Source organism: Python bivittatus, unplaced genomic scaffold (assembly GCF_059951505.1).
Source record: "Python bivittatus isolate LINGU-HERP-01145 unplaced genomic scaffold, Pbiv_v1 ctg000320_np1212, whole genome shotgun sequence".
NCBI classification, from domain to species: domain Eukaryota; kingdom Metazoa; phylum Chordata; class Lepidosauria; order Squamata; family Pythonidae; genus Python; species Python bivittatus.
This window is the reverse complement of record NW_028277052.1, coordinates 6,890,949-6,913,123: the sequence shown is the minus strand read 5'-3', so window position 1 is coordinate 6,913,123 and position 22,175 is coordinate 6,890,949. Positions and strand designations below refer to the sequence as shown.

At 40.3% G+C, this 22,175-nt stretch overlaps 1 protein-coding gene across 2 annotated transcripts in view; it reads left to right on the top strand.

The window, feature by feature from the left end:
• Positions 1-22,175, top strand: part of NTM (neurotrimin) — a 610,388-nt gene that overhangs the window by 497,208 nt on the left and 91,005 nt on the right. For both annotated transcript variants that reach the window (XM_088139030.1, XM_088139031.1), the window contains one exon: positions 235-467. In XM_088139030.1, coding sequence (XP_087995156.1) covers positions 235-467 — 233 coding nt within the window. The remainder of the gene's footprint in view (positions 1-234; positions 468-22,175) is intronic.

The following is a 22,175-nucleotide window of genomic DNA, read 5'->3' as shown; positions in this document are numbered from 1 at the left end:
TTTTCTTTGGGATAACTGAGGCACTGACTTCCAGAACCACCTGCTCGCAGCCAAACTTCAAAAAGTGGAAAGGCGAGAAAAGGGATAGAGATCTTAGAAATTAGGCAACTTTGAGAAGGCTCCTTTGCAGATTATAATCCCTGCTTCTTTCTTTCTTTCTTTCTTTCTTTCTTTCTTTCTTTCTTTCTTTCTTTCTTTCTTTCTTTCTTTCTTTCTTTCTTTCTTTCTTTCCAGATGCATTGTGGATAATCGAGTGACTCGGGTAGCTTGGCTCAACCGCAGCAGTATTCTTTATGCTGGCAATGACAAGTGGTGTTTGGACCCCCGAGTGGAGCTAATTGCGAACACCAAAACCCATTATGCCATCCGGATAAATGATGTGGATGTGTACGACGAGGGACCCTATACTTGCTCCGTACAGACAGATAATCACCCCAAAACATCCCGGGTCCATCTCATTGTGCAAGGTAAGACTTTGTGGGGAAGCTTGCTCTGGTACAGCCTAGCCTGGAGGAAGACCTCATATACACAACTCAAAAAGATGTAAAGCTCTGGAATACGACAAGAAACCTGCAAATAAAGATCAAATAAGCATATGACATTTAGTGCGTCCAGCTACTGCTTACAGAGTAGTTTATGTTCTCCTTTTGTGGCATTCTGAAAAACACAGCAGTCCTGTGTCTAGATGAGGAATAGTTATCCTGCAGGCCATATGTGGTCTTAGAACTCTTTTTGTGGCTCCAGAGCACAGAGTAATTTCTCATCATTTGGGAACTAAGAAGTAGATAAGCATGTTAAGCCTATCACAGCTGTTTTAAATCCAGATTTCCTACAATGGTAAAAAAAAAAAGGGGGGAGGCTGAAAATTCTGCTCCTGCCTCAGTTACATTACTGGGATGTCCCCATTGCTGTTGTCCACCAATAAACAAACAGGCCCCTTGCTATAAAAAAAGTATTTACTACACTGTTCTGCATCTAACTCTCCTCTGTTCTATTGGCACCTGGCTCAGAATCTCCAATCCTTTCTTAGCTCCACCTTCTTCTAGATTAGGGGTGAATTACCAAAGGCTACATGCCCCAACCTCTGTTTTTTGTAGCCCTTGGGTTACCCCAACTTCCAGAACATAGGCAGTAGGGGTTCCCATTATTTTACATTGGAACACACATGAACATCATAGCGGAACTCCACATGCAAGCTTAAACCCAAGATCCCCTCAACTCTTCCTGCAAATCCAGGAAAATACAGAAAATCCTGCCATCAACCAAGTGCGTGACATAGCTCTACTTATTTTGCCAAATTGTCCTACCAACGATGGCTTTTCTCTCTCTCTCCCTCACTCTCTCTCTCTCAAACGCATGGAAAAAGACAATGCTGAGTGTCAATCCCTGAAGATTGCCTGTCCCTGTTACAAGTCAATAAGATTTAGCTCCAATTCAGTTTGTCTGTGGTTCTGTGAAGGAGCATTTGTGTGTGTGAAATGGACCAAGTTTCATTCCTGGCCATTCCATGTAGGAGATGTTTAAATATTTGTGAAATGTTTTTGAGATGAGGAGGAGGAGGATTTCTTCTTGCCTTACCATCAGCCATTTCTCTTGGGCTTTTCTTGGCAGCCCTTTTAACAGAGGTAGGCATCTGAGTATTGGAATACCATTAGGGCTAATTTTCAAAGGTTGATGGATACCTTGATTTGGAAACAAGCTGGGTTAAGAAAGACATTGGTCTTGTACACCAAGTGGACCTGAGCTGCTGTTTATAGGCTGGACCATGTATGTTACTAACAAACCAATGAATGCAAAAAACTGCTCAGGCATTTTTTCTACCCTCTTCCCCCCTCCCTTCCTTTTAAAGCAATTGAGAAAAAAAGAGAGCAAATACTTCTTCCAAGCATACACATCTCCATACTCATGAAACAACTAACAGGGAATGCATTTCCAATCTTGGCGTTTTCTGTTATCTTTCAAACTTATTGTGTCTGTTAGCAATTCATGCATCAAAGCTGATCACATTAAAAAAAAATCAAAGCTATAATCAGGAAGCTGGAGGGTAGTAATTATTTACCCATCCTTTCTGATCCTCTGGTATTTAAAATCAATCCTGGTTCTATTTGTTGTTTTAGTTTTATTATTTCGCTTCTTCTCTTCATGAATAATTGTGGAAGGAAGATATATGGTTTTCACAAGAGAGCAACACATTCTGTCAGTGGAAGGCATTACAAGGTCTTGTTCTTTTAAGGAGGAGGATAACTAGTTATCCAGACTGGAAGTTGCTCTTACTTGACTTTGAAGTTAATTGGAATTGGGAGTATTCAGAATATTGTAATATCTAGGAAAGGTATGCATGTGTGTGTGTGTCAAAGCCTTGTTGATAAATTGTAGTCATTTCTGGCACAGACTGAAAAAAAACTCTGGAACCAGGAAAGTCGTAACTATTTAATTTACTAAGATCGCTTTTTATAATTTTTTTTTTTTAGGCAGGGTTCACACATCTTCCAGGCACTTGCAAACTATTCTTTATGGTTTCAGGTGCTGTACAAACTCAGCCCACTGTGCTGCATTCAATAACAGATGGATGAGTAAACCAGCGTTTAGTATGATTTCAGGCATTGTATCACATTAGGCCAAACTTTTTAATGTGTGTTCTACATTGGACACATACGTTGATTTGATAGTTGTTAATAAAGTTTTAAGACACAGTAACGTGGCATCAGAACCCAAAGTGGGTTATGGAGAAAGCATGCCCTTCAATACTCTGCAGAAGAATATAAAAACGAGCTTGCGGGAGTCCTGTTTCATTTCCAGAACAATGCATGACAGTCACCCGCATATTCACTGTAATAGATGCACTGCTTTATCTCTTTTCTTTGCAATATCGGGTGGTGATATATAAAATGTGGTGCTTGTCTTTTCAGTTAAAGATGTAGGGGTGGGGAAACATAATTGTCTGATAATAATCTTTCATGGTTCCGAAAATATACCTCACCATCTGCTGTGGATGAAATAACAGGCTGTTCCCTGCATGGTTCCTCAGCGCAAATATATTTAAGGGGAGATGTTATTCCTCACCCCCTTTCACCACTCCATTCATGGGCACCATAAGCAGGGGAGGCACTGGGTCTTTTTTCTTTTCCTTGAGACATGAGCTGAATTTAAGGGGGTTGAGGAGTTACAAACACAGCAGACTTTTCAGTGCTGTCAGTTATGCCCACTTTCCTTTAATAACCCCCAAACAATAACAGAGCATACAACCACTTCATTCTGCAGGGGACTAGGAGAAAATGATGGCTATTTCGGATGGTGACCCGTGGTGGTAACATATTTTATTTTTATTTTTACACAGTTCTTCACACAGATTGGTTATGAGTTGATTGGTTTTTTAGTCTGCATCATAAAGATGTAATTTTGCCACTCATGTGAGCTTACTTGGATGCTCAGGAGCAAGATGGGAAATTACAGGACTGCATAGATGTTTGCATTGATTTGTTTTCCTTTTATTTGGGCTTCATAAATGGCTCTGTGGCGTAAAGTCAAGGAAAGGGTCAACAGTTGTGAATATTGTTTCAGCAGAAGATGTCTTACGAAGTCTTAGCGAGTTCCAACTAGGTCAACTGTTGTCTACACAACAATGGCAGATTTTTCCAAGGTTTAGTATATCTCCCTTGGTCTTGACTAGGATTGGATTAGGGAACTTCTGCATGGTGAGCAGACATGCTACTTCTAGGCTATGGCTAAGCTGTTCCCTGATACAGACTGGTTTGCCCAACATCCTTAACCAAGTCAGTTATAGACCAGTAGCATATGGCATGCTACATTTGGCTAGTTTTAGCTAGTTAGGCTGATTTTTGTTGTTGTTGTTGTTGTTAATGGTTTAGAGTATTGTGTAAATCCAATCTATTCAAATAGTTTATGGTTCAAAGTATTGTTCAAACACATAACATGGATTACTTAAAGAAAAACCATGTTAAATTGATTGTGCAAACTCAGCCTCTGGTACGAAGAGCAAAAGCAATTTGAGATATGTTTCCATGCTTAACATCTACAATAAAAAATTATATACTCTGTGTGTGTGTGTGTGTGTGTGTCTGCGCAACTGTGTGTGTGTGTGTGTGTGTATGCATGCATGTATGAACAATTCAAAGACAACTATAGACTGGTGCAGTATGAAGAGCAAAACGTTTACCTTTATTTATATGTCATATTTATATAGCCACCCATCTCACGTAAGGTGACTCTTTCCTTTCAGGGTAGCTCCCTGTCGCATCTTTGAAATGATGATGCAACAGTGATCTCAAGAGCTGTGTAAATATTCTTCCATAAAGCAGTGGTGGTAGACAAATGCAGAGAGATGCCACACATCTCTCTGGAACAATGGGGTGGGCCTATAGCAGCAGCATCCTGGAACAATGGGGTGGGCCTATAGCAGCAGAAGAATAGACCCAGTGCCTATCTACCTGTTACCCACGGTTGCCAAAGAGCAGAGCATGAAGGGTATTACCTCTCAATTCAAGACTGGCAATTTAGTGGCACGTGGAGCCTTATCCAGCCATCATTGAGAACAGCCACTGATGTGACTAGATATTACTAAAGATACTCCACATGCATCTATCTTACACCAAGTCAGACCACTGGCTTGATACTAGCCCTGCAAGGCTTCAGGCAGGAATCATTCTCAAATCTGCGTGCCAATGTTAGGTACTGAATCAGCAACTTTTATAACAGAAACTATAAGTTTGATTACTTTTGTTCTACATTCCCTCTCTGTTGGGTTCCCTGTTTCCTCCTTGCAAGGCCTATATCTGTAGAAACCAAAGCAGGAAGAGTGCCCCAAAAGACGGACCTTCTAAAAGACAGGACTGATGGCCAGAGGGAAGGAAATCTATTACCATTTCTGACTGATGGTCTTCCTGTCTCTCTTGAATGTATTCCTCCCTTTGCAAAGCCTACTTTAGATTCTGAGCAATAAACATAAATCGTGAGTTACATTAAAGATTTATCCACAACCGTGAGGTTTAAAAACCTGTAAGAACAATTGGTTTAATTCAGCAGCTGGAAGCAGATGACTGTGCAACATGTCCTGCCTTGTCATGAATAGATATTTTGTCCATTGCCTCCTGTAGGAATTATAGCTTTATATAGCATCAGCACCCCAATTCAGGGGCATCCACAGAGGGGATAAAAATCTGCAAGACAGTGGGTGTGTCATCACAATCCAAACCCCACCTCATTTGTATATGCCATGGACACACATATCAACAAGGCCGGGCTTGGACCGTGACACTGGGCCTGCCAACTTGGAAGTCCATCTTGAAAATGTTGACCTTTCTCTGAAGAAGCTGCTGCCCCAATAGGGTTTTTTGTTTGTTTGTTTAGCAAGGAGAAGTGTGAGTCCCAAAGAAAGATGTAACACATTTCCTGCATGACAAAGTGCCCAAACATATTGTCAGCCCTTCGAGGTAATCCAGACAGGAAATCAAAACTATGTGTACTAATACTACCTTTACTATAAGGTGGCAATAACATAATCTTGCAAGTCTGAAAGCACTTCTCCCCTCCTCTGCCTTCACTTTCCAGAGAACTAGGGTGGGTCCCTTCTGAGATGCTTTCTCCACCGCCATCCCTCTTTTGGACTCAGATTTCTCTTATCAGACTGTTGTTTAGGCTGCAGTTCTTCCTCCTGTCTCCCAAGGTTATTCTCACAGCCCATTACACATATTGATTTAGGCATGATCAAAGTGATCAGTTATAGATTACTTATAAATAACAACAAAGTACAGTTGCTGGTTGATCAATAGATTGGATGACCTCAGGTAAGTGGAGATCACTTGAGTTTGTATGCAAGAGCCTCAGAGAAAAAGTGTGGTGATAGAACTGAAGACCTCCTACAAGGACAAGACTCTGTATATTTCTTAGAAAAGCACAAATTCCCTCAGAGGGAAAAAAAAAATCTACCAATAGCCAATTTCTTCATTGGGGCAATCAAAATGCCACCAGAGCATGTTCAGTTTCTCCAGACACTTATTCAGGCTAAATAGTATGAAATTCTAGCTGTTGCTGTCAAGAAGTCTACAGTTTAGAATCAGATTCAAGGTGGAATCTTGAGGAGTCCTGACATACAACAGTTCCTTGCCTTATTTTACTAACAAGCCAGTCTCTCTTCCCACTTCAAACAGTGCTTGCTTTCTTATGCACTAAGTTCTCCTTGTAAAAGTTCAGTTTTCATCAGTAAAATGTATTTAGATCATCATTACCTCCCATGTTGTTCTCTTTTTTGTTGTTGTTTATGAGCAAAATGCTACATTGCCAAGGTTAACCATCTGCCCAAATGGAAATCAATGGGAATTATTTTCACCATGTTGTAACAGCCACTGGAGGTAAATGATGGGCACAACATCAGAGCAAAAAGGTAATAGAAGATGTTCAGTAGTTCTCTCAACCTCTTTTCCTCAATTATAGAAGAAAGCTTGGGGCAAAATTCTCCAACTTAGATAATGAGAGGAACATTAGATGCATAATTTATTTTTTTCCTGAGTCTGACCACATTCTCTCTGGGCAGGGACATCTCTTCCACTTCTCTCAGGATTCTACATACTGTATATAGTCCTTGGAACTCCAGTGATAGATGGACCCCACTAAAGAACCTGAAATTCAGATTGGAAAACTGTTAACGTGATGCATGAATTTGCCCTTTGTTTTCAACTCGCATAGGGCACTAAGGCTGAAGTGCTATCTTTTGAAGTAGCCCATTATGAACTCAGTGGGATTTCCCAGTAGACATTTAGAGGAAGGTATTCTAGGTGAAACTCAAGTATGGTAATAATGGACAGAATTTTGTGTGTGGTGAATGAATATCATCGCTTCTCCTCCCCTCCCCCCATCTTTCTTTCCGCCTACCAACTTCCAAAAAGCATAGTGTTCATTATTAATTAATGCAGTAACCCTGTGATGTAGTGAGACCCTCCAAAAGATAAGTGCAACTGAACCCCAGTCTCCAAGGCCCTTATTCAATACCTAGACTGTCAAAAGATGTTGAACGCTAGTAGCCGCCTATCTGTGGCTCATTTGTTTTTATCTTCTTCCCCACCCACTGGTTGTCCTGCATCTGGGATGCCACAGAAGATTCATTAAACACTCCAGGATGATGGTGTCTGCTGCAGAATGTATAGGGAGTCCTTATTTTGCAACTGTCTTGTACAGTGACCATTCATAGTTACAACAGTGATGAAAAAGTAACTTTGCGACCAATCCTTGCATTTACGACCTTTGCAGGTCTGTAAAGCAAAAGAAAAGCTGAAGTAAGATCATAAGCACAGTTGTGGCTTTGCTTTAGCATCTGCTTCACTCAGCAACTGAGTTCAGGTCCCAATTGTGATTGCTAAACAGGGGCTACCTGTATTTATCAAATTGCTTCTGTAAAACAAGGGGTCAGAGCATTTGTGATTCTAAGGAACATGTCTGATAGCAGCCATTACCCCACTGCCTCTGAGATTTTGGTAACCCTTTTGCTTTCCATACCAAAAGAGCATTTGCTTGCCCAGTTTTCTGGGCCAATCTGAAAATCATTCTGTAGAACAAATTTTAATTTAATTTGTTTAATCGACATCTTGATTTGGATGTATGTAATTAAATAGTGCCTTCTGACTGAGAGCATGGATGAAATAAAATGCAGAGGTTGAGAGACTCAGCTGAAAGCGTTGCAGTAGAAACTCAAAAAAAGGTGCTGTCTGGTCTATGGAAGCCTTTTTACCTGCAAAATGTAGTTACCATATATACTTGCAAATAAGCTGAGAAATTTAGGTGCCAAAATATACCCCAAAAATTGGGTTTGGCTTATTCATGGATGGGCTTACCCATAAGTATGTACAGTAGTATTTTTTTTAAAGTGCCTGTATATCCCATATATGGTCATGGATAAGCCCATCCGTGAATATGCTGACCCCTGAATTTTTAACCAAACTACCGTGAAAAATGGATAATCTGTGGATTATCCACAGATAAGCCAATTGTGAAAATTAAAACATACAAACATTTCAAGGGTTGACTTATCCGCGGGTGGCACATTTTTCGTGGTAGTTAGGTTAAAAACTCAAAGATCAGCTTATCTGTGGATGGGTTTATACACAAGCATATACGGTATTTAAGGTTTCACAAAGTTGGCCTTTCTCAGACTGATGTACTTTAAAAAGAGAAAATGAAGAGGCCAAATTAGATTTGTATTTGTCATGTGCTCCAAAATATTCTCATCTTGTAGAATACATTAAGAAAAGTCTACCTTATCTCAGGGCTGATGAAAATGGACTTTGTGAAGAACTGTGTGTTTTACCAGAGCTTAATCTCACTTAGACACAAGAATTTGCATGATAGAAAATGATGGAATTCTAGCACAAGATGCAGGGAACGAGAAGGGTGTTTTTAAAAGAGGAATCTGAGTGATATTTGGCTTTCGGGCTTCTTATCAGCTTCTTTAGTCTCTCTGGTTCTTTCCTTTGTGCTGAAGCCACTAATCGCCCCCACCACTTTTGTTGGGTCCAAATGAGATTTCCCATTCCTTCTGTGTCCCAGTTAATCTCTTAAATCCTGGCCATTGTTTGATAGTTAATTACCTGTCTGCTCCCCTCACATAGCTGTGGCTCAGGTGAAGAAAGGGAAACTCTGAAGTCCTACCCACTTGCTAAAATGTGGAAGCTTCAAGAGAAATTGGAAGGGAAAGGCTGGATTTGGCTTGTATGCCAGTGTTCTTGTGAAGGGCAGATTTCTACAACTTTCTCAAAAGCTTTTCCCAGCTAGATGTGTGCTGCATAGATCTGAATAGATAGCAGGTCTTTTTTCATCCCAATGAGCCCATTTCCTCTTTCTACTTGAGCATCTCATTTTGAACTATGAATATCTTCATTGTTTTGTTCACTGACATTATCATAGAAGTGGGTCATGATAGAACCCGCAAGCCTAACAAAAGCAGGAAGTTCCCAGTTTCAATTTCCATCATCTCCAGCTGAGAGAAACAGCTGACAGGTGCAGTAGGAGGATCTCTAAAGGTGAACTATGTAGAACCACTTCAGTTCAATATAAAGAAGGTGGAATGGAGTGGAATGGCATGGCTTGGGAGAAACCAATCTTTATACCGGTGTTTTTCAAACTTGGCAACTTTAAGATGTGTGGACTTCAACTTCCAGAATTCTGCAGCGTTCTGGGAATTGAAATCCACCCATCTTAAAGTTGCCAAGTTTGAAAAACACTGATTTATACTCATGCAGTTTAGCCTATAGAGGAACATTACTCTCACCCTCTTCAAAAGAAAGTAAGTTCCATAAATGCAAGATTCTTTATAGAAAGGCTTGTACAGCAATTTTCCAGTGTGGTGTAGTGGTTAAAGCATTAGACTAGGAGTAGGATGATTCAGCTCTCATTAAAAGCAATGAAATGGTTCCATACTGTTGAGATGGAATTCAAGGCAATCATCTACTGTGAATTCCTCTGAATTCCTGGTGACTTCATGGACATGGCTGAAGGAGTTTGTCTCCTTCAGGATTCTCTGAGGTCATGGTCCCCACCAGGTCTGTGGATTGCAATTTCCAGGATTCTTAGCAATAGCCTTCCTGGCTGGGGAATTCTGAGAATTGAAATCCACAGATCTGGAGGGCACTCAGATCTCTCTATCTGCTTTTAAATGAAGCTCATCTAAATTTCAGAGGTTTGGTTTTGTTGTTTTAGCTGTTCTTGATATTTTCACTTTTGATCCTTGTTTAGATATATTTCCATGCTCTCAGTTTTAAGTCTTATGTATCTTTTCATGAGGATTTCTCTCATATCATACTGAGAGTGGTCAGGGGAGAGTGTCTTCACATCAGTAAAGCAAGAATGGCTTGCCATGGAACACAGTGTGACTATAAGAACAGATTCATGCTAGGAAGTGTCAATGTAATTTATGTGATCTCTTTTGGCGAGCTTCAGCCTAGTACCATGGGCCCAGCCTAGCTCTGGGTGGCCAAACACCTCACACAATGTTTGATGCTGACCCTTCGCCTCATTTTGACCCCCAGCCAAATCACTTTTATATTCAAACAATCCATGTTTGTGTGCAGGAGTGATAATAATCTTGGCCCCAATTCTCAGCAGGACTGAGAGAATTAATTATCTTTTTCTAATATGTGTAGAGTGCTTGCTAAATGAAAATGGCTAAGTATTATTATTAATTAGTAATTATCTAGCCTGAATTTTGGGATGGAGGGAAGAGGGAGAATACAGAAGGAGGGAGGAGACTGAGTTTGGAAAACTTATAGAGTAATGCTTGTCTGATGGACTTTTTGGCCTAGGAGGTATGGAATCTATGATGGGCTATTTCCACTGGAAGTCACTACTGGGTACTGCAGGCATAGAGGGAAGAATCTGCCTGGGTGAATCTATCCTTTACTTTGGACTTTCAATCCAGTTTGAATAATAGTCGAGTCCAGCCATTGACAGCCAATCAACAGCTGTAACCGCAGCGTGACGATTCTGAATCAGTAAATATAATGTAGGAAATTGTTTCTTCTAAAAAAGGTGAGCTGCAATGTAGCTTGAGCTGGAAAAAGAGCTCCCTCAATAAAAGACTGGTAAATTTCCTCTTTGCCCTTGCATTATATCCTTTGTCACATGAAACAGACCTGAGGGACAGAGGAGACTTCCCTGGTTGTGGGTAGTTTGTTAAGTTGTCTGTTTTTATCAAATGCAGTCTACAGTTGCCTCCAGAGGGCGGAGTTGTCATTGCTAATCTGTCACCTATATCTGGCGGGAGAGTCAGAGGGAACTGTGTTTTGTTCGATAACTGGTAGAGTATCAGGAACAATATATCACAGGGAATGTACTCAGTTTAGCGATATAGCGCATGAGGCCTACACAAGGACCCAGCATCTTTAGCTGAAGATCCTTTGCCTTCAAACCCTGCGCGGACATTCTGCCAGTCCAAACAGACAAGATGGGCTGCGTTTCCAGTAGCGGAGGCTAGAACCTCGTATGGTCGCCCATCACCCCTCCTTGGAGGGATAAGAGCTAGCGTTAAGGCCCTGCTGCAAGTTCCTAAATGGTGTGGCAAGCCTTTTCAAGATGGCAACCTAGGGTTCCAGTCCAGGCAACAAAATGTCTTAGACTTTCCCACCCCCTAGCAAAATCAGAATAAAATCTGCAAAATAATGAAAGGAAGCCAGCTGATTGAAGCTGAAGGTTGGCCCATTTCAAAAATGGGTGAGGATCGCAGGGTTCTCTTTCAACAGGGGCAGGATAAAGATCAGAAATTCTTTAGTGTATAGCACAAAGCAAGCATTTAAGATCTACCCCACAGCAAATACAGTAAGCACAGTGATGGCAATATTTGCCTTGGACTCTGTAATGAACTTTTGTCTTGCTTGACTTCATGTTTTCTCCTGGAACTGGAGTCCTTGTGTATTAAAGGCTGTAATTGCAGTCCAGTGTAGTAGTATAAAAAAAAAATCTGTGCTTGTTAATTGGGAAAGGAGATACAGGGAGTCCCCAGTTTAAGAATGAGTTCTGTTCCCAAGGTCTGTCCTTAAATTTAATTTGTATGTAAGCTGGAACAGTATTATTATACTACTGTATAAGTATTAGATAGACTACTGCAACGCGCTCTACATGGGGCTACCCTTGAAGAGTATCCGGAAGCTACAGCTGGTCCAGAATGCGGCCGCGTGGGCTATTTTTGGAGCCCCGAGAAGGGCCCATGTAGCACCATTGCTCCACGAGCTGCATTGGGTACCAGTTTGCTTCCGGGTCCAATTCAAGGTGTTGGTTATTACCTTTAAAGCCCTACATGGCATGGGACCAGGTTACCTAAGGGACCGCCTCTCCCCTATGACTTCAACCCGTCCCACCCGGTCACACAGAGAGGGCATGCTTCGGACCCCCTCAGTAAAAGAACTCCGTCTAGCGGGGTCCAGAAGGCGGGCCTTCCCTGCGATAGCCCCCGCTCTTTGGAACATTCTGCCCCCGGAGGTGCGATTGGCCCCCTCAGTCCTGGCCTTCCGTAAGGCTTTGAAGACCTGGTTCTGCCACCTGGCCTGGGGTGGGGAAGGAATATCTCAAGCAGGGAGATGGCTAGCCCCATAGAGGCCGGCTGTCCCCGGCCCGATTTTCCATCTTCTTGGATTGTCCTTTTTTAGTATTGTTTTAATTCTATATATATTATGTATTTTATATATATTTATAGTTTTAATGTCTTTGTAAGCCACCCAGAGTCCCCTATTGTGGGGGAGATGGGTGGTGGAGAAATCCAATAAATAATAATAATAATTATTATTATTATTGTTGTTGCATAATTAACTCAAACCATTGTGTATTTCACTTGAATCATTGTGTATTTAACTCGAATTTTACTACAATAGGATCCATTATTAACTGTGGGTTTTTTGTAAACTGGGTGTTCTTAACCCAGGGACTACCTGTAATATAAATTTGCTGGAGGAACAGGAAGAGCTTATTTCTAAAAATGGTTTAAGATGCAGATTCTTGCATGGTTCAAAGAGGGAGGAGGGAAGAGGGAAGGCTTTTTATTCTTGCCATTGGTTTCAGACGATAACTGATACATGGAGGGGGGAGAGAAAAGGTAATTTGCAGTTTATCTAAGAATCATTCTTAACTTTGTGAATTGTTGACCATGTCCAGTTAGATCTTCAATGAACTGCAAACTTGGGGGTTCCCTTGACTCTTTGGATGTGCTTGTGGGTGGAGAGCTGTCATAAATGATGGAAAACATGTATGTAGAAGAAATATTTCTGAGGAAAAGGAAGCAGCTCATATGACAGTAGTAGATGTACCTTGCCTTTTTTTCTCCACTCTTTGCTTTCTTTAATGACTCTTAAAAGCTGCCAGCACTGTAACAGGAAAAAATTAAGCTGAGTTCAGGAATTCTGGCCATCATCAAGCTTGTTTTTGGAGTGTTCCTGCCTAACAACCATACCAGTGAATTGGTGGTTACTCTTCAAACACAGCCCTTGGGCAAAGGATGGTTGATCCATTGACAGGTTTCTAATATAATCTGTGTATGGAACAATAAGGTCTGGCTTGGACAGATTGATTTGTGGAAAGGTGTCAGATAGATCTCTCTTGCTCATAACAATGAATCAAGTCAAGTGTCTGTTGGTGACTTTCCCATTCTGTGACTCTCAACTTTCTACCAACCTCATTTCTTTGTTCTGTGCTATAGATTTACAGTGATCCATCTGGCTGATGTTAATTGTTCATACAGCCCTTTTTTTCCTTCCAATCAGTTTGCTATTCCATGCTTGGGTCATTCCAGTGTACCAGTTAGAAAGGGGTAATTAAGTCAATTTAAGTGGCAGCAGAGTATTCATCTTACAGATCGCAATTCTTTACGTACTGCATATATATTCACATTTTAGTTGTGAACAATGTCACAAGCTTCTAAAAAGTACAGATTTGAGTCTACATGCATGTTCTGGTTTCTTCTACATATTCAGCAAGTCCAAAATCAATGTATTATAACATTTCTGATGGAATAAATGTCTATTCCATTATTAACCAAAGTCACTAGTTGTCCATTATTTATACAATTGTGATTCTTTTTCTTTAATATAAGAAGACCTTATATTAACTTGGAATCAGTGAGACAAATTCCTACTATGTGCCACATCTTCATGACTGTCTAGTCATGTTGCCAATTTAGCCTCCACTCAGAGTTACATGTTTGAAAACAGAGCAGCAGCCTCAACTGCTGTTCCTTGTTTTTTTTACCATCATTTGCTTTATTAAATATTGATTTTCTGTTGCATTATTAAACCTTAAGTCCTGAGTATAAATTCTGATCTTTTATTTTAATCTTGCTCTTCTCTCCCCATTCTTCTTGCCCTTCCTGATCTTTAAATTTATTTTTTTTCCCCTTTTTCTTCAAGGACAATTCTTAATTGTGAGAAATAAAGATTCTCTTGTAAACATTTCCATTCATTGGGGAATACATTATTGATAATTATGATAGAATGGTAAATCCTCTAAAATACTTATGTGCCTGCACTTTTTTTTTAACCAACATCCTAGACCTATATTTAATCACATAAACTGCTACAAACTATAAGTCTGACCTTGACAACTAGAGGTAGTCCTTGACTTACAACCACAATTGGGACTGGAACTTCTGTCACTAATTGATGTGGTCATTAAGTGAGTTGCCCGCAATTTTATGACCTTTTGCCATGGATGTTAAGTGAATCACTGCTGTCATTAAGTGAATCACATGGTTGTTAAGTGAGTCCAGCTTCCCCCATTGACTTTTCTTGTCAGAAGCCCTCTGGGAAGGTCACAAATGGTGATCACATGACCCTGGGACGCTGCAACCGTCGTAAATATATGCCAATTGCCAAGCACCTGAATTTTGATCATGTGAGGATACTGTGACAGGAGTAAGTGTGAGGACCAGTTGTAAGACACTTTTTTTCAGTGCGGTTGTAACTTTGGTTGTTAAACAAATCATCATAAGTTGAAGACTATCTATACTCATAAACTACAACTGCTTATAGATTGCTCTTCAGAATGGTTAGCATATGTCACCAACTCTTAAATAAATGACTATCATACATTTCCATACATGGACTGGGATCTGAATATCCAAAGATATATTCAAATGCTGAGATCTGTCTCTCTTTTTGATAAGCCCCCTCTTCTCAGCTTAAGGAGATGGAGCATATGGAATAGTTATTTTTACTAGTGGCATTCTCTTTGTGGACTGCTCTTCCCAGAGAGACTGAAGGCGTAGCCAGCAACTGATCTTATTTTCAAGAAGCAGCATGATAAGGCTTGGAAAGAGTTTGCAAGCTACCTGGATGCCTGTCAAAGGGCAACATTTACAGCTGTTTGTACTTTGGATCTTTTTTCTGGTTGTCATTTGGAGAAGGTATGTCCCACTGGCAACCTTTGGTCCCATCCAGCCCAAACAAAGAGGTTTATTCCCTCGTCATTATGCATCAGATTGCAGCCTTGGTGTGAAAAGGTGGCATAAAGGAATGCATTGTTTCAAATGACATATTCCTTTGTATGGGTAATGTAGCAAGTAAATTGCAAGGATGGATCAGTAATCAGAAGAGAGAGCAAGGGTATTTTCAGGATACGGTGAAAAGAGGAAGGATGGTGATGCATACAAGAAACAGGCAGAGCTTCAATCATACCATCACAGTTGCTATCTTGACTTTTTTGACCATGCCCTGTGGACAACCCTATGGGGTAGCTATTCTCTCGTCTATCACTAGTGCTCCCCTGCGTGTATCCAGGTACCTCCAAGGTAATTTTATTTTTCTCCATCTGGTGACTGAAATTAAAACATAACCACACTAGGATGATTCTTGGCCTCTGCTAAACTTGTATATAAGCCAGAGAAAGCTAATGTAGAGGAAATAAAAAGTAAAGCAAGGAAATGAAACTTGAAATGCACTTCACAGGGACAAACATAGAATTAAGCCCGACTAAGAAGAGACGGTAAATCCATCTGAGGGAAACTAGAAGTACAAGCCCAGTTGGAGTAAGACTAGTCCATGGTCTTGAGTTCTGGTCTTCACCAAATACCTGCCTTTCAGCTTCAGAAGCCACTGCACACACTCACAAATAATCATTTGGAAAGAGTATCTAACTTTCAGGGTTGTGTGCATTACTAAAATACGACACGTATTATATATGCGGTTGCACCTGTATTTTATGTCCACAAATAAAAAGCGTAGCTCATGAATAAAGATGCATGCACATATAAATACATGCACAAATAATACAGATAAAAGTATGGATAAGAATGTTAGTATAATTGCAGCCAGAGAGCTTTTGCGTATGTACACACTCCTGAACATTGTAGAGCATGGATACAAGTACCTACAATCAAATGGTTTGTGGGTGTGTTCTGTGCTGTTTTATCCCTGAAAATTTGTACAATAATAAAGAGGTAACTGCAGTGACAAAGCAAGCCAAAATTAGAGGAAGTGGAAGCCGTGCCAAATTGTTCATGCTCCAATTCAAGAAAAATTAATTTTAGAAATATTTCTCGTTACGTTGGAATTTAGGAGGAGTGGAATACATTGCAAGGCAAAGCTGTAGAACAGTAAAGGAACTAAACAGAGAAATCTGCTTATCTCTGGATCCCTGAAATGCTTTGAATCAGAGACATTGGAGAACGAATAATTTTTCTCCAGGAAAAGGAGAGACGTGTACCTTTTTTCATGCTTGGAAATATTTGAGTTCTGTAAAGTCTTGGCTGACCCAGCTTGTCTTTCCTTCCTTCCTCTAATTTTATCCAGGTGATTGTGCCCTCCGGTTCTGCTCATCCATTGCTTACTTATTGCAGGTGTATTATTTTATTTTATTCTTCTGGTATTTTTCTTCCTCTGGTAGAATCTATCTGAAATGGTATATTTTGCTCCTTCTGCTGCAGAGTTGTATAATTGATGGCCTTGCCACAGTCTCTGAACAGAGGATTAAAATCTCCCTTGCCATGGATCCAGCACAGAGTTCATTACTTTTCGAAAAGCTTCCTGCCTGTTTGTGCACAAAATTATGGCTGTTCTGGACAAGGGAGGCCAATGTCAGCTATGAAGAGAAGGGAATGGTGACATCTTGAGCTGAATTGGTCCAGGATACACTACATGCTGACTTTGTTCTCTTGGAAATAAATACTACCTTCCAAAAGGCCCTTTTTTGTTCTGTGAAGTTTTGCTCTGTGGATCTGAGGAATCAGGTACCTGGGCTATTCCAGAGAGGCTGTTTCTCTGCTAATAGCTTATGGCAAAGTGGCTTATTGTGTAAGGGACAAAGCAAGTGAGGTGGGAACCAGCACTGCTGAGACCAGAGACAATCACTGCATAAACATGTAGTAGGGCCCAGGAAAAGAAGAGCCCAAAGCCTGTTAACTCAAAAGGGTGGGAAGAAGGGGCCTAGGATTTAAACCCTGGGACTGACGTGTGTCCTTGATTCCTGTGTTCTGCAATAGGCAGATCTTCTGCATGTACATGACTTCCTTCTTGTTTGCAAAAAGAACCACATTTTTCAAAGCTGAATTTGCGAAGCTCCTGCTGTTAGCTGGTAACTGAATGTGGGTTTCAGTTTCGGGAGAGGAGAGATTTATTGCATTTGTGGCCTGAAATTTGACAGAAGTACTATTAATCACTGAGTCCAGTCTATCTCAGTTATCTTACAAGGGGCAAGTTGGACTGCATCACAGCCAGAATAATATTGTGGTTACTGTGTTTGCTTCCTGGGTAGCTCTGGACCAATCACTGTTTTCAGCCTAGCCTATTTCACAGGGAGGAATCATATACATGACTTGACCACCTGGATGGAGGCAGGATATAAATGCAATCCTTTCTTTTGGGGGATGATATTTGATCTCTGGAAAGTGAAAGGAATATATTAAAAGCTTTGAAGGGGTATTTCAATTTGTCAAAGTTTTCATTTAAAAAAAAAACACACCTTTAAAGCAAAATGCTGGATTAAAGAAGCCCCCTGGCTTGCAGTGTCAGATCAGAGTGGCTACCTAGTTTCTATCTAGATGATAAAAGGGTTTTTGGTATATGTGTGCACATATACAAAAGATTCTTTTTTCTGGAGTGAATGGACCCACTTCAATGCTTCATTTATCTGGAGGGAAGCTTTGCTTCAAATTGAATAAATGCGATGCCGCAAATTGAAATGACACTTCAAATTGGATTAGAGCCAATCCTCGCATCCTTGGATTATGCTTTCATTTCAGAGCTGTTCTATCTTTCTCATGCTCCATTGGCAAAGAATGGCAATGAAGTGTTGGAAAACAGAGCTGGGAATGCTTTATAGTCTGCCTTGCACACCTAACATAGTCTGCTGTCCTCCAGAGCTATAAAATGTTGTCTTATTGTCAGTTATTCTTACTCTGATTTGTTTCCAGTTTAGTTGGTTTCTCCATATGAAATATGGTGCCAGCGTGTCCTTCACCTCCAGAAGCAAACTTTGATTAATCCCTTTATCCTGTTATATGATTGACTATAGATGAAAATCACAATGAGAAATTTGATCTAAACCAGTGTTTCTCAACCTTGGCGGCTTTAAGATGGGTGGACTTCAACTCCCAGAATTCCCCAGCCAGCAAAGCTGGCTGGGGAATTCTGGGAGTTGAAGTCCACCCATCTTAAAGTCACCAAGGTTGAGAAACACTGATCTAAACTAACCTCTGAAATAAACATTGGGTTCATAAACAAAATAAAATATGTAAGACCATTCAGTGGTGACCAAAACATCTGCAGAAGGAGTAGCATCATTTTCAGTAAGGTTTAGCAAATCTTTGGTTTGTCCCTTGAATCTGCCTAAGTAAAGTTCAAAGAGCATTGAACAACAAATCTGAAATTTTAACAGAATGAGCCAAGCACATTGTAGAATTATACATGGCCAGAGACTCCTAAGGGTCAGCTTGGGTGGATAGGAGAGATATCTCACTTCCAACCATTTCTTAGGAAAGCTGCTTTCTGTGTCCTTCTGGGAGCTGATCTAACTCTGCTATTTGGGGTTTGTGGTAGAAGCCTGTTAGAAGACCCATTGAAGAAGTGGGTCTGCAATGATACCATTGTTTTCCTAAATCAAACATTTAGCACTGAGATTCACAAAAGCCTTGGCCCTATCTTGCAATATATGCTCCTCCTTATCCTTCAACCGTTTATGTGTCCCCTAGAAATAGTCAGAAGTAGGTGAACAGCTCATGATTTTGGAATGGCCCAAACTAACTGATTTATTTAATATACTACGATGCATGTATAATTTGATGAATATGTTCCTTTAAACAGGAACTCTACAGATTTCTGAGGGAGATTCCTTAGTTTCAGAACCATCGAGAGTGGTCCTCTTTTCCTTTCTTTTTCTTATCCCTGTTCCTTTAAACCAAATTTCATTTTCAAAATTGTAGTAAATACCTCAGCAGGATGAGTCCAGATCAGTGACCACAGTGTGATCCAGTTGCATAACGTTGAAAAATTCAAATGGAATTTTAAGATGGGTAAAAATGTATAATTTCATAAGAAAGGGGTGACCAAAGAAAAATAAAATAGAGAAATGAGAATGGGGAAAAGAAAGATTGGAAGAAGAAAAAATAAAAGCAGATGAATTGGATAAACAATAATGAAAACTAACTCAAGTAAATGTATAGGAACCAAGCTAGAACAATAATGATTTATAAAGCTGCTCAGTATCTTTCTATGTTGTTTTGTCTTTTTTAAAATGGAGTGACATAAAACAAAAGGAAACAGTGTGAACAATCTTCATAATGATTAGAAGGATCAATAGTAAGGAGAAGAGCAGAATAAAAAATTCTTCTAAATAACCAGATAGAAGCAGAGAAAAAGGTAACCTAGCTGATAGAAATTAGCCAATAAACAAGGAGTGGTGCTCTGAAATCCAAGTAAACCTTTCTTTTTTTTTTTAATCTGTTGAATCGTGTCTGATTCTTGGAGACTGCTTGGACAAGTCCCTGCAGTTTTCTTGGCAAGGTTTTTCAGAAGTGGTTTGCCCTTGCCTGCTTCCTAGGGCTGAGAGAGAGGGGCTCGCCCAAGGTCACCCAGCTGGCTTGTGCCTAGGCCGGACTAGAACTCAGGGTCTCCCGGTTTCTAGCCTGATGCCTGTAACCACTACATCAAACTGGCTCTCAAACCATATTTAGAACATGGGAAATTTATCAGTGAGACTTCTTACCTGTCTTTAATTTCATCAAGGTCATTTACAAGAAAATGGCCAAAGATTTTGCTTACATCAATGAAGCAACTGCAACATGGTTAATTTTGGAGCAGTACATGAGGAAACGCACTGAGCTGAACATCCCGCAAAGCCATGGCTTTCATATTAAGAATAGCAGACTCATCTTGGCATTCCAATGAGAAATGTAGTGTTCCCATTCTTCCTAGGCCCGGTCCTAATGCTCTGCACCCCAACAGCTCTGATACTTTAAACTGTACCCTTTTACTCCTCAGATAGACATGGGGATCAATAGGCAAACGCTGTGATCGGTAAACTGTAATAAGCAACAGTGGAGCTGTCTTTTCTGGTAAGTATCCCCAGAAAACCCTCTGTCATTTCTAATTTCCTGTTGGAAATTGAACAAGTGACATAATATTAAGGCAGATCTAACTCAAATGCATGTATCTTTTAAATAAGCAATTATAATGGGGGGGGGGAACCCAACACGAAATAAATCAATAATTTAATTTTCCACACTGATCTGCAGGCCCAAGAAAAAAAAATGGTTGTCCAGTCCAGAATTTTTGATCTTGCTTAAGAGAAAAACCTCACTTCAGTGGAACAGCACCTGTTTTGCCTGCTGGAGATGCGAAAGTAAATCCTCAGCTTCTCCAGACAGGGGTGGGAAAATATATGGTCTGAAACCTTGGATAGTCACTTTTCAGGGAAGAGAATGGTATGACTTCCTATAAGGCAACTTCCTATTCATTGATTATGGGCTTTTTTAAAATATTGATTTAATATTTCCTTTTCATCGCAGGTCTAGGGGGCATTAATGCTTTTCTGGCATTTTAACTGATGGTCCATGTAAAGAGGCACCACTGCACATTTTAAGGACAAAGTTTGTATTAGTCAAATGGTCTCAGATTAAACCACTTATTTTCTGCCATTTGGAGACCTCCTTATGTTACTGCGTTCTGGTAGATACAGTTTTAGGAAAACTGTAATTTAGGATTTCTGGCCTCAAATGAATCATCCTCACTACAAAATTCAGTTCAATGTTCTCTCAAGATTACAGGACTGTGTTGAGCTTAATTTTAAATACATGTTAAATGTACTGTCCATCTTAGGTTGTGTAATCAGTGAAAGTGGGAAGGATATCACTATGAAGAAAGCCATAAGCACTCAAAAAAGTTAGTCCTGCATTTTCTGACAAGATCCAATCTTAATGACTATATCATTTCAGTCTGTAGGTGGAAGATTGATCTACCAAACATTGAAAACTTAGCAAATCCAGCAGGAGGATTCTAGTCTCTCCATCTCTTTGCTTTGGGGGATTTTCTTATATAAGAAGTATTTAAACACACATATGCATGGATATGTGCACAAATATAGCCCCAACACAAAACTTGAAGTTATGATTTGGTAAGAGTTAAGCAAGAAAATCATCAAAGTATCTGGATTTGCTTTGCCCCTTAGACAGAAGAAGGCATCAGGGAAGTGATGACATGGTGAGCCAGGAAGAACGGGCAGCAAAGAGTTATTGTCAAATTCCCAGCTTGCCCTTTCTGATCTGAAGTTCACTTGTAATATCTTCGTTGACTTCAGCTTCTAATACATTTTGTTCTCCGGAGTGTGTGTTGCTCCACTTCCTTCTCAGTCCTTAATTAGTTTCTGGATGATGACATCTCTGTAGAGAATCAGCCAGTCTTGTCCCCCAACCTCAGGGGAGATAAAGGAATCTAATAAAGACATTCAGCATTTCTAGGTGATGGATTTGACAAGCTTTGTATTAACAAGAAGTCATGTTTAAACTTTCTCTCTCACCCCTCTCAACTCCTTCCTGCACAATGACATTTCACAAGGGGATTTACAAAACCACTACCAGCTCCAAAGGCTTGTAGGATGAAACAGACAAAGGCAGAAAGCACCATCTCCTTGTGATAAAGTAGCAGAATTGGGAAACATTCTGTGTTTCACTGTTTGCAATACTATCCTGTGGATTTTTGTTTTTATTTATTAATTTTACAGTATTTGTAAACTGTCCCAGTCCCAAAAACTCTGGTCAGTGCACACCAAGGAAAGCAACATAATGAATCACATTAAAACATATAATAATACAATCAACTATCTTATGCTCTAGTGGCCACCTGAGATCACTCTATGAGCCAAGGGCCTTCCAAAACAAGTGGAGTTAAGGGACATCATGTTTATTGACTCTGGGCTGATAAGGTGATGCTGTTGAGGTTTTGTCCAGGTGCCAGACAGCAGGTGAGGTCTGGATGGGAAGGAACAGGTGTAAACTCAACCCTGGCAAGACTGAGTGGCTGTGTGTTTCAGGCTCTCCTAGAATGAAGGACTTTCCATCTTTTGTTCTGAATCGGGTAGCACTCCCCCCTACCATAGCTAGTGCGCAATTTGGGAGGTCTTCCTGGACTCCAAGCTCCTGCACAAAGAGCAGGTAGCAGCTATGGCCAGGGGTCCTGTGCCAAGATTCGTCTGTTGCATCA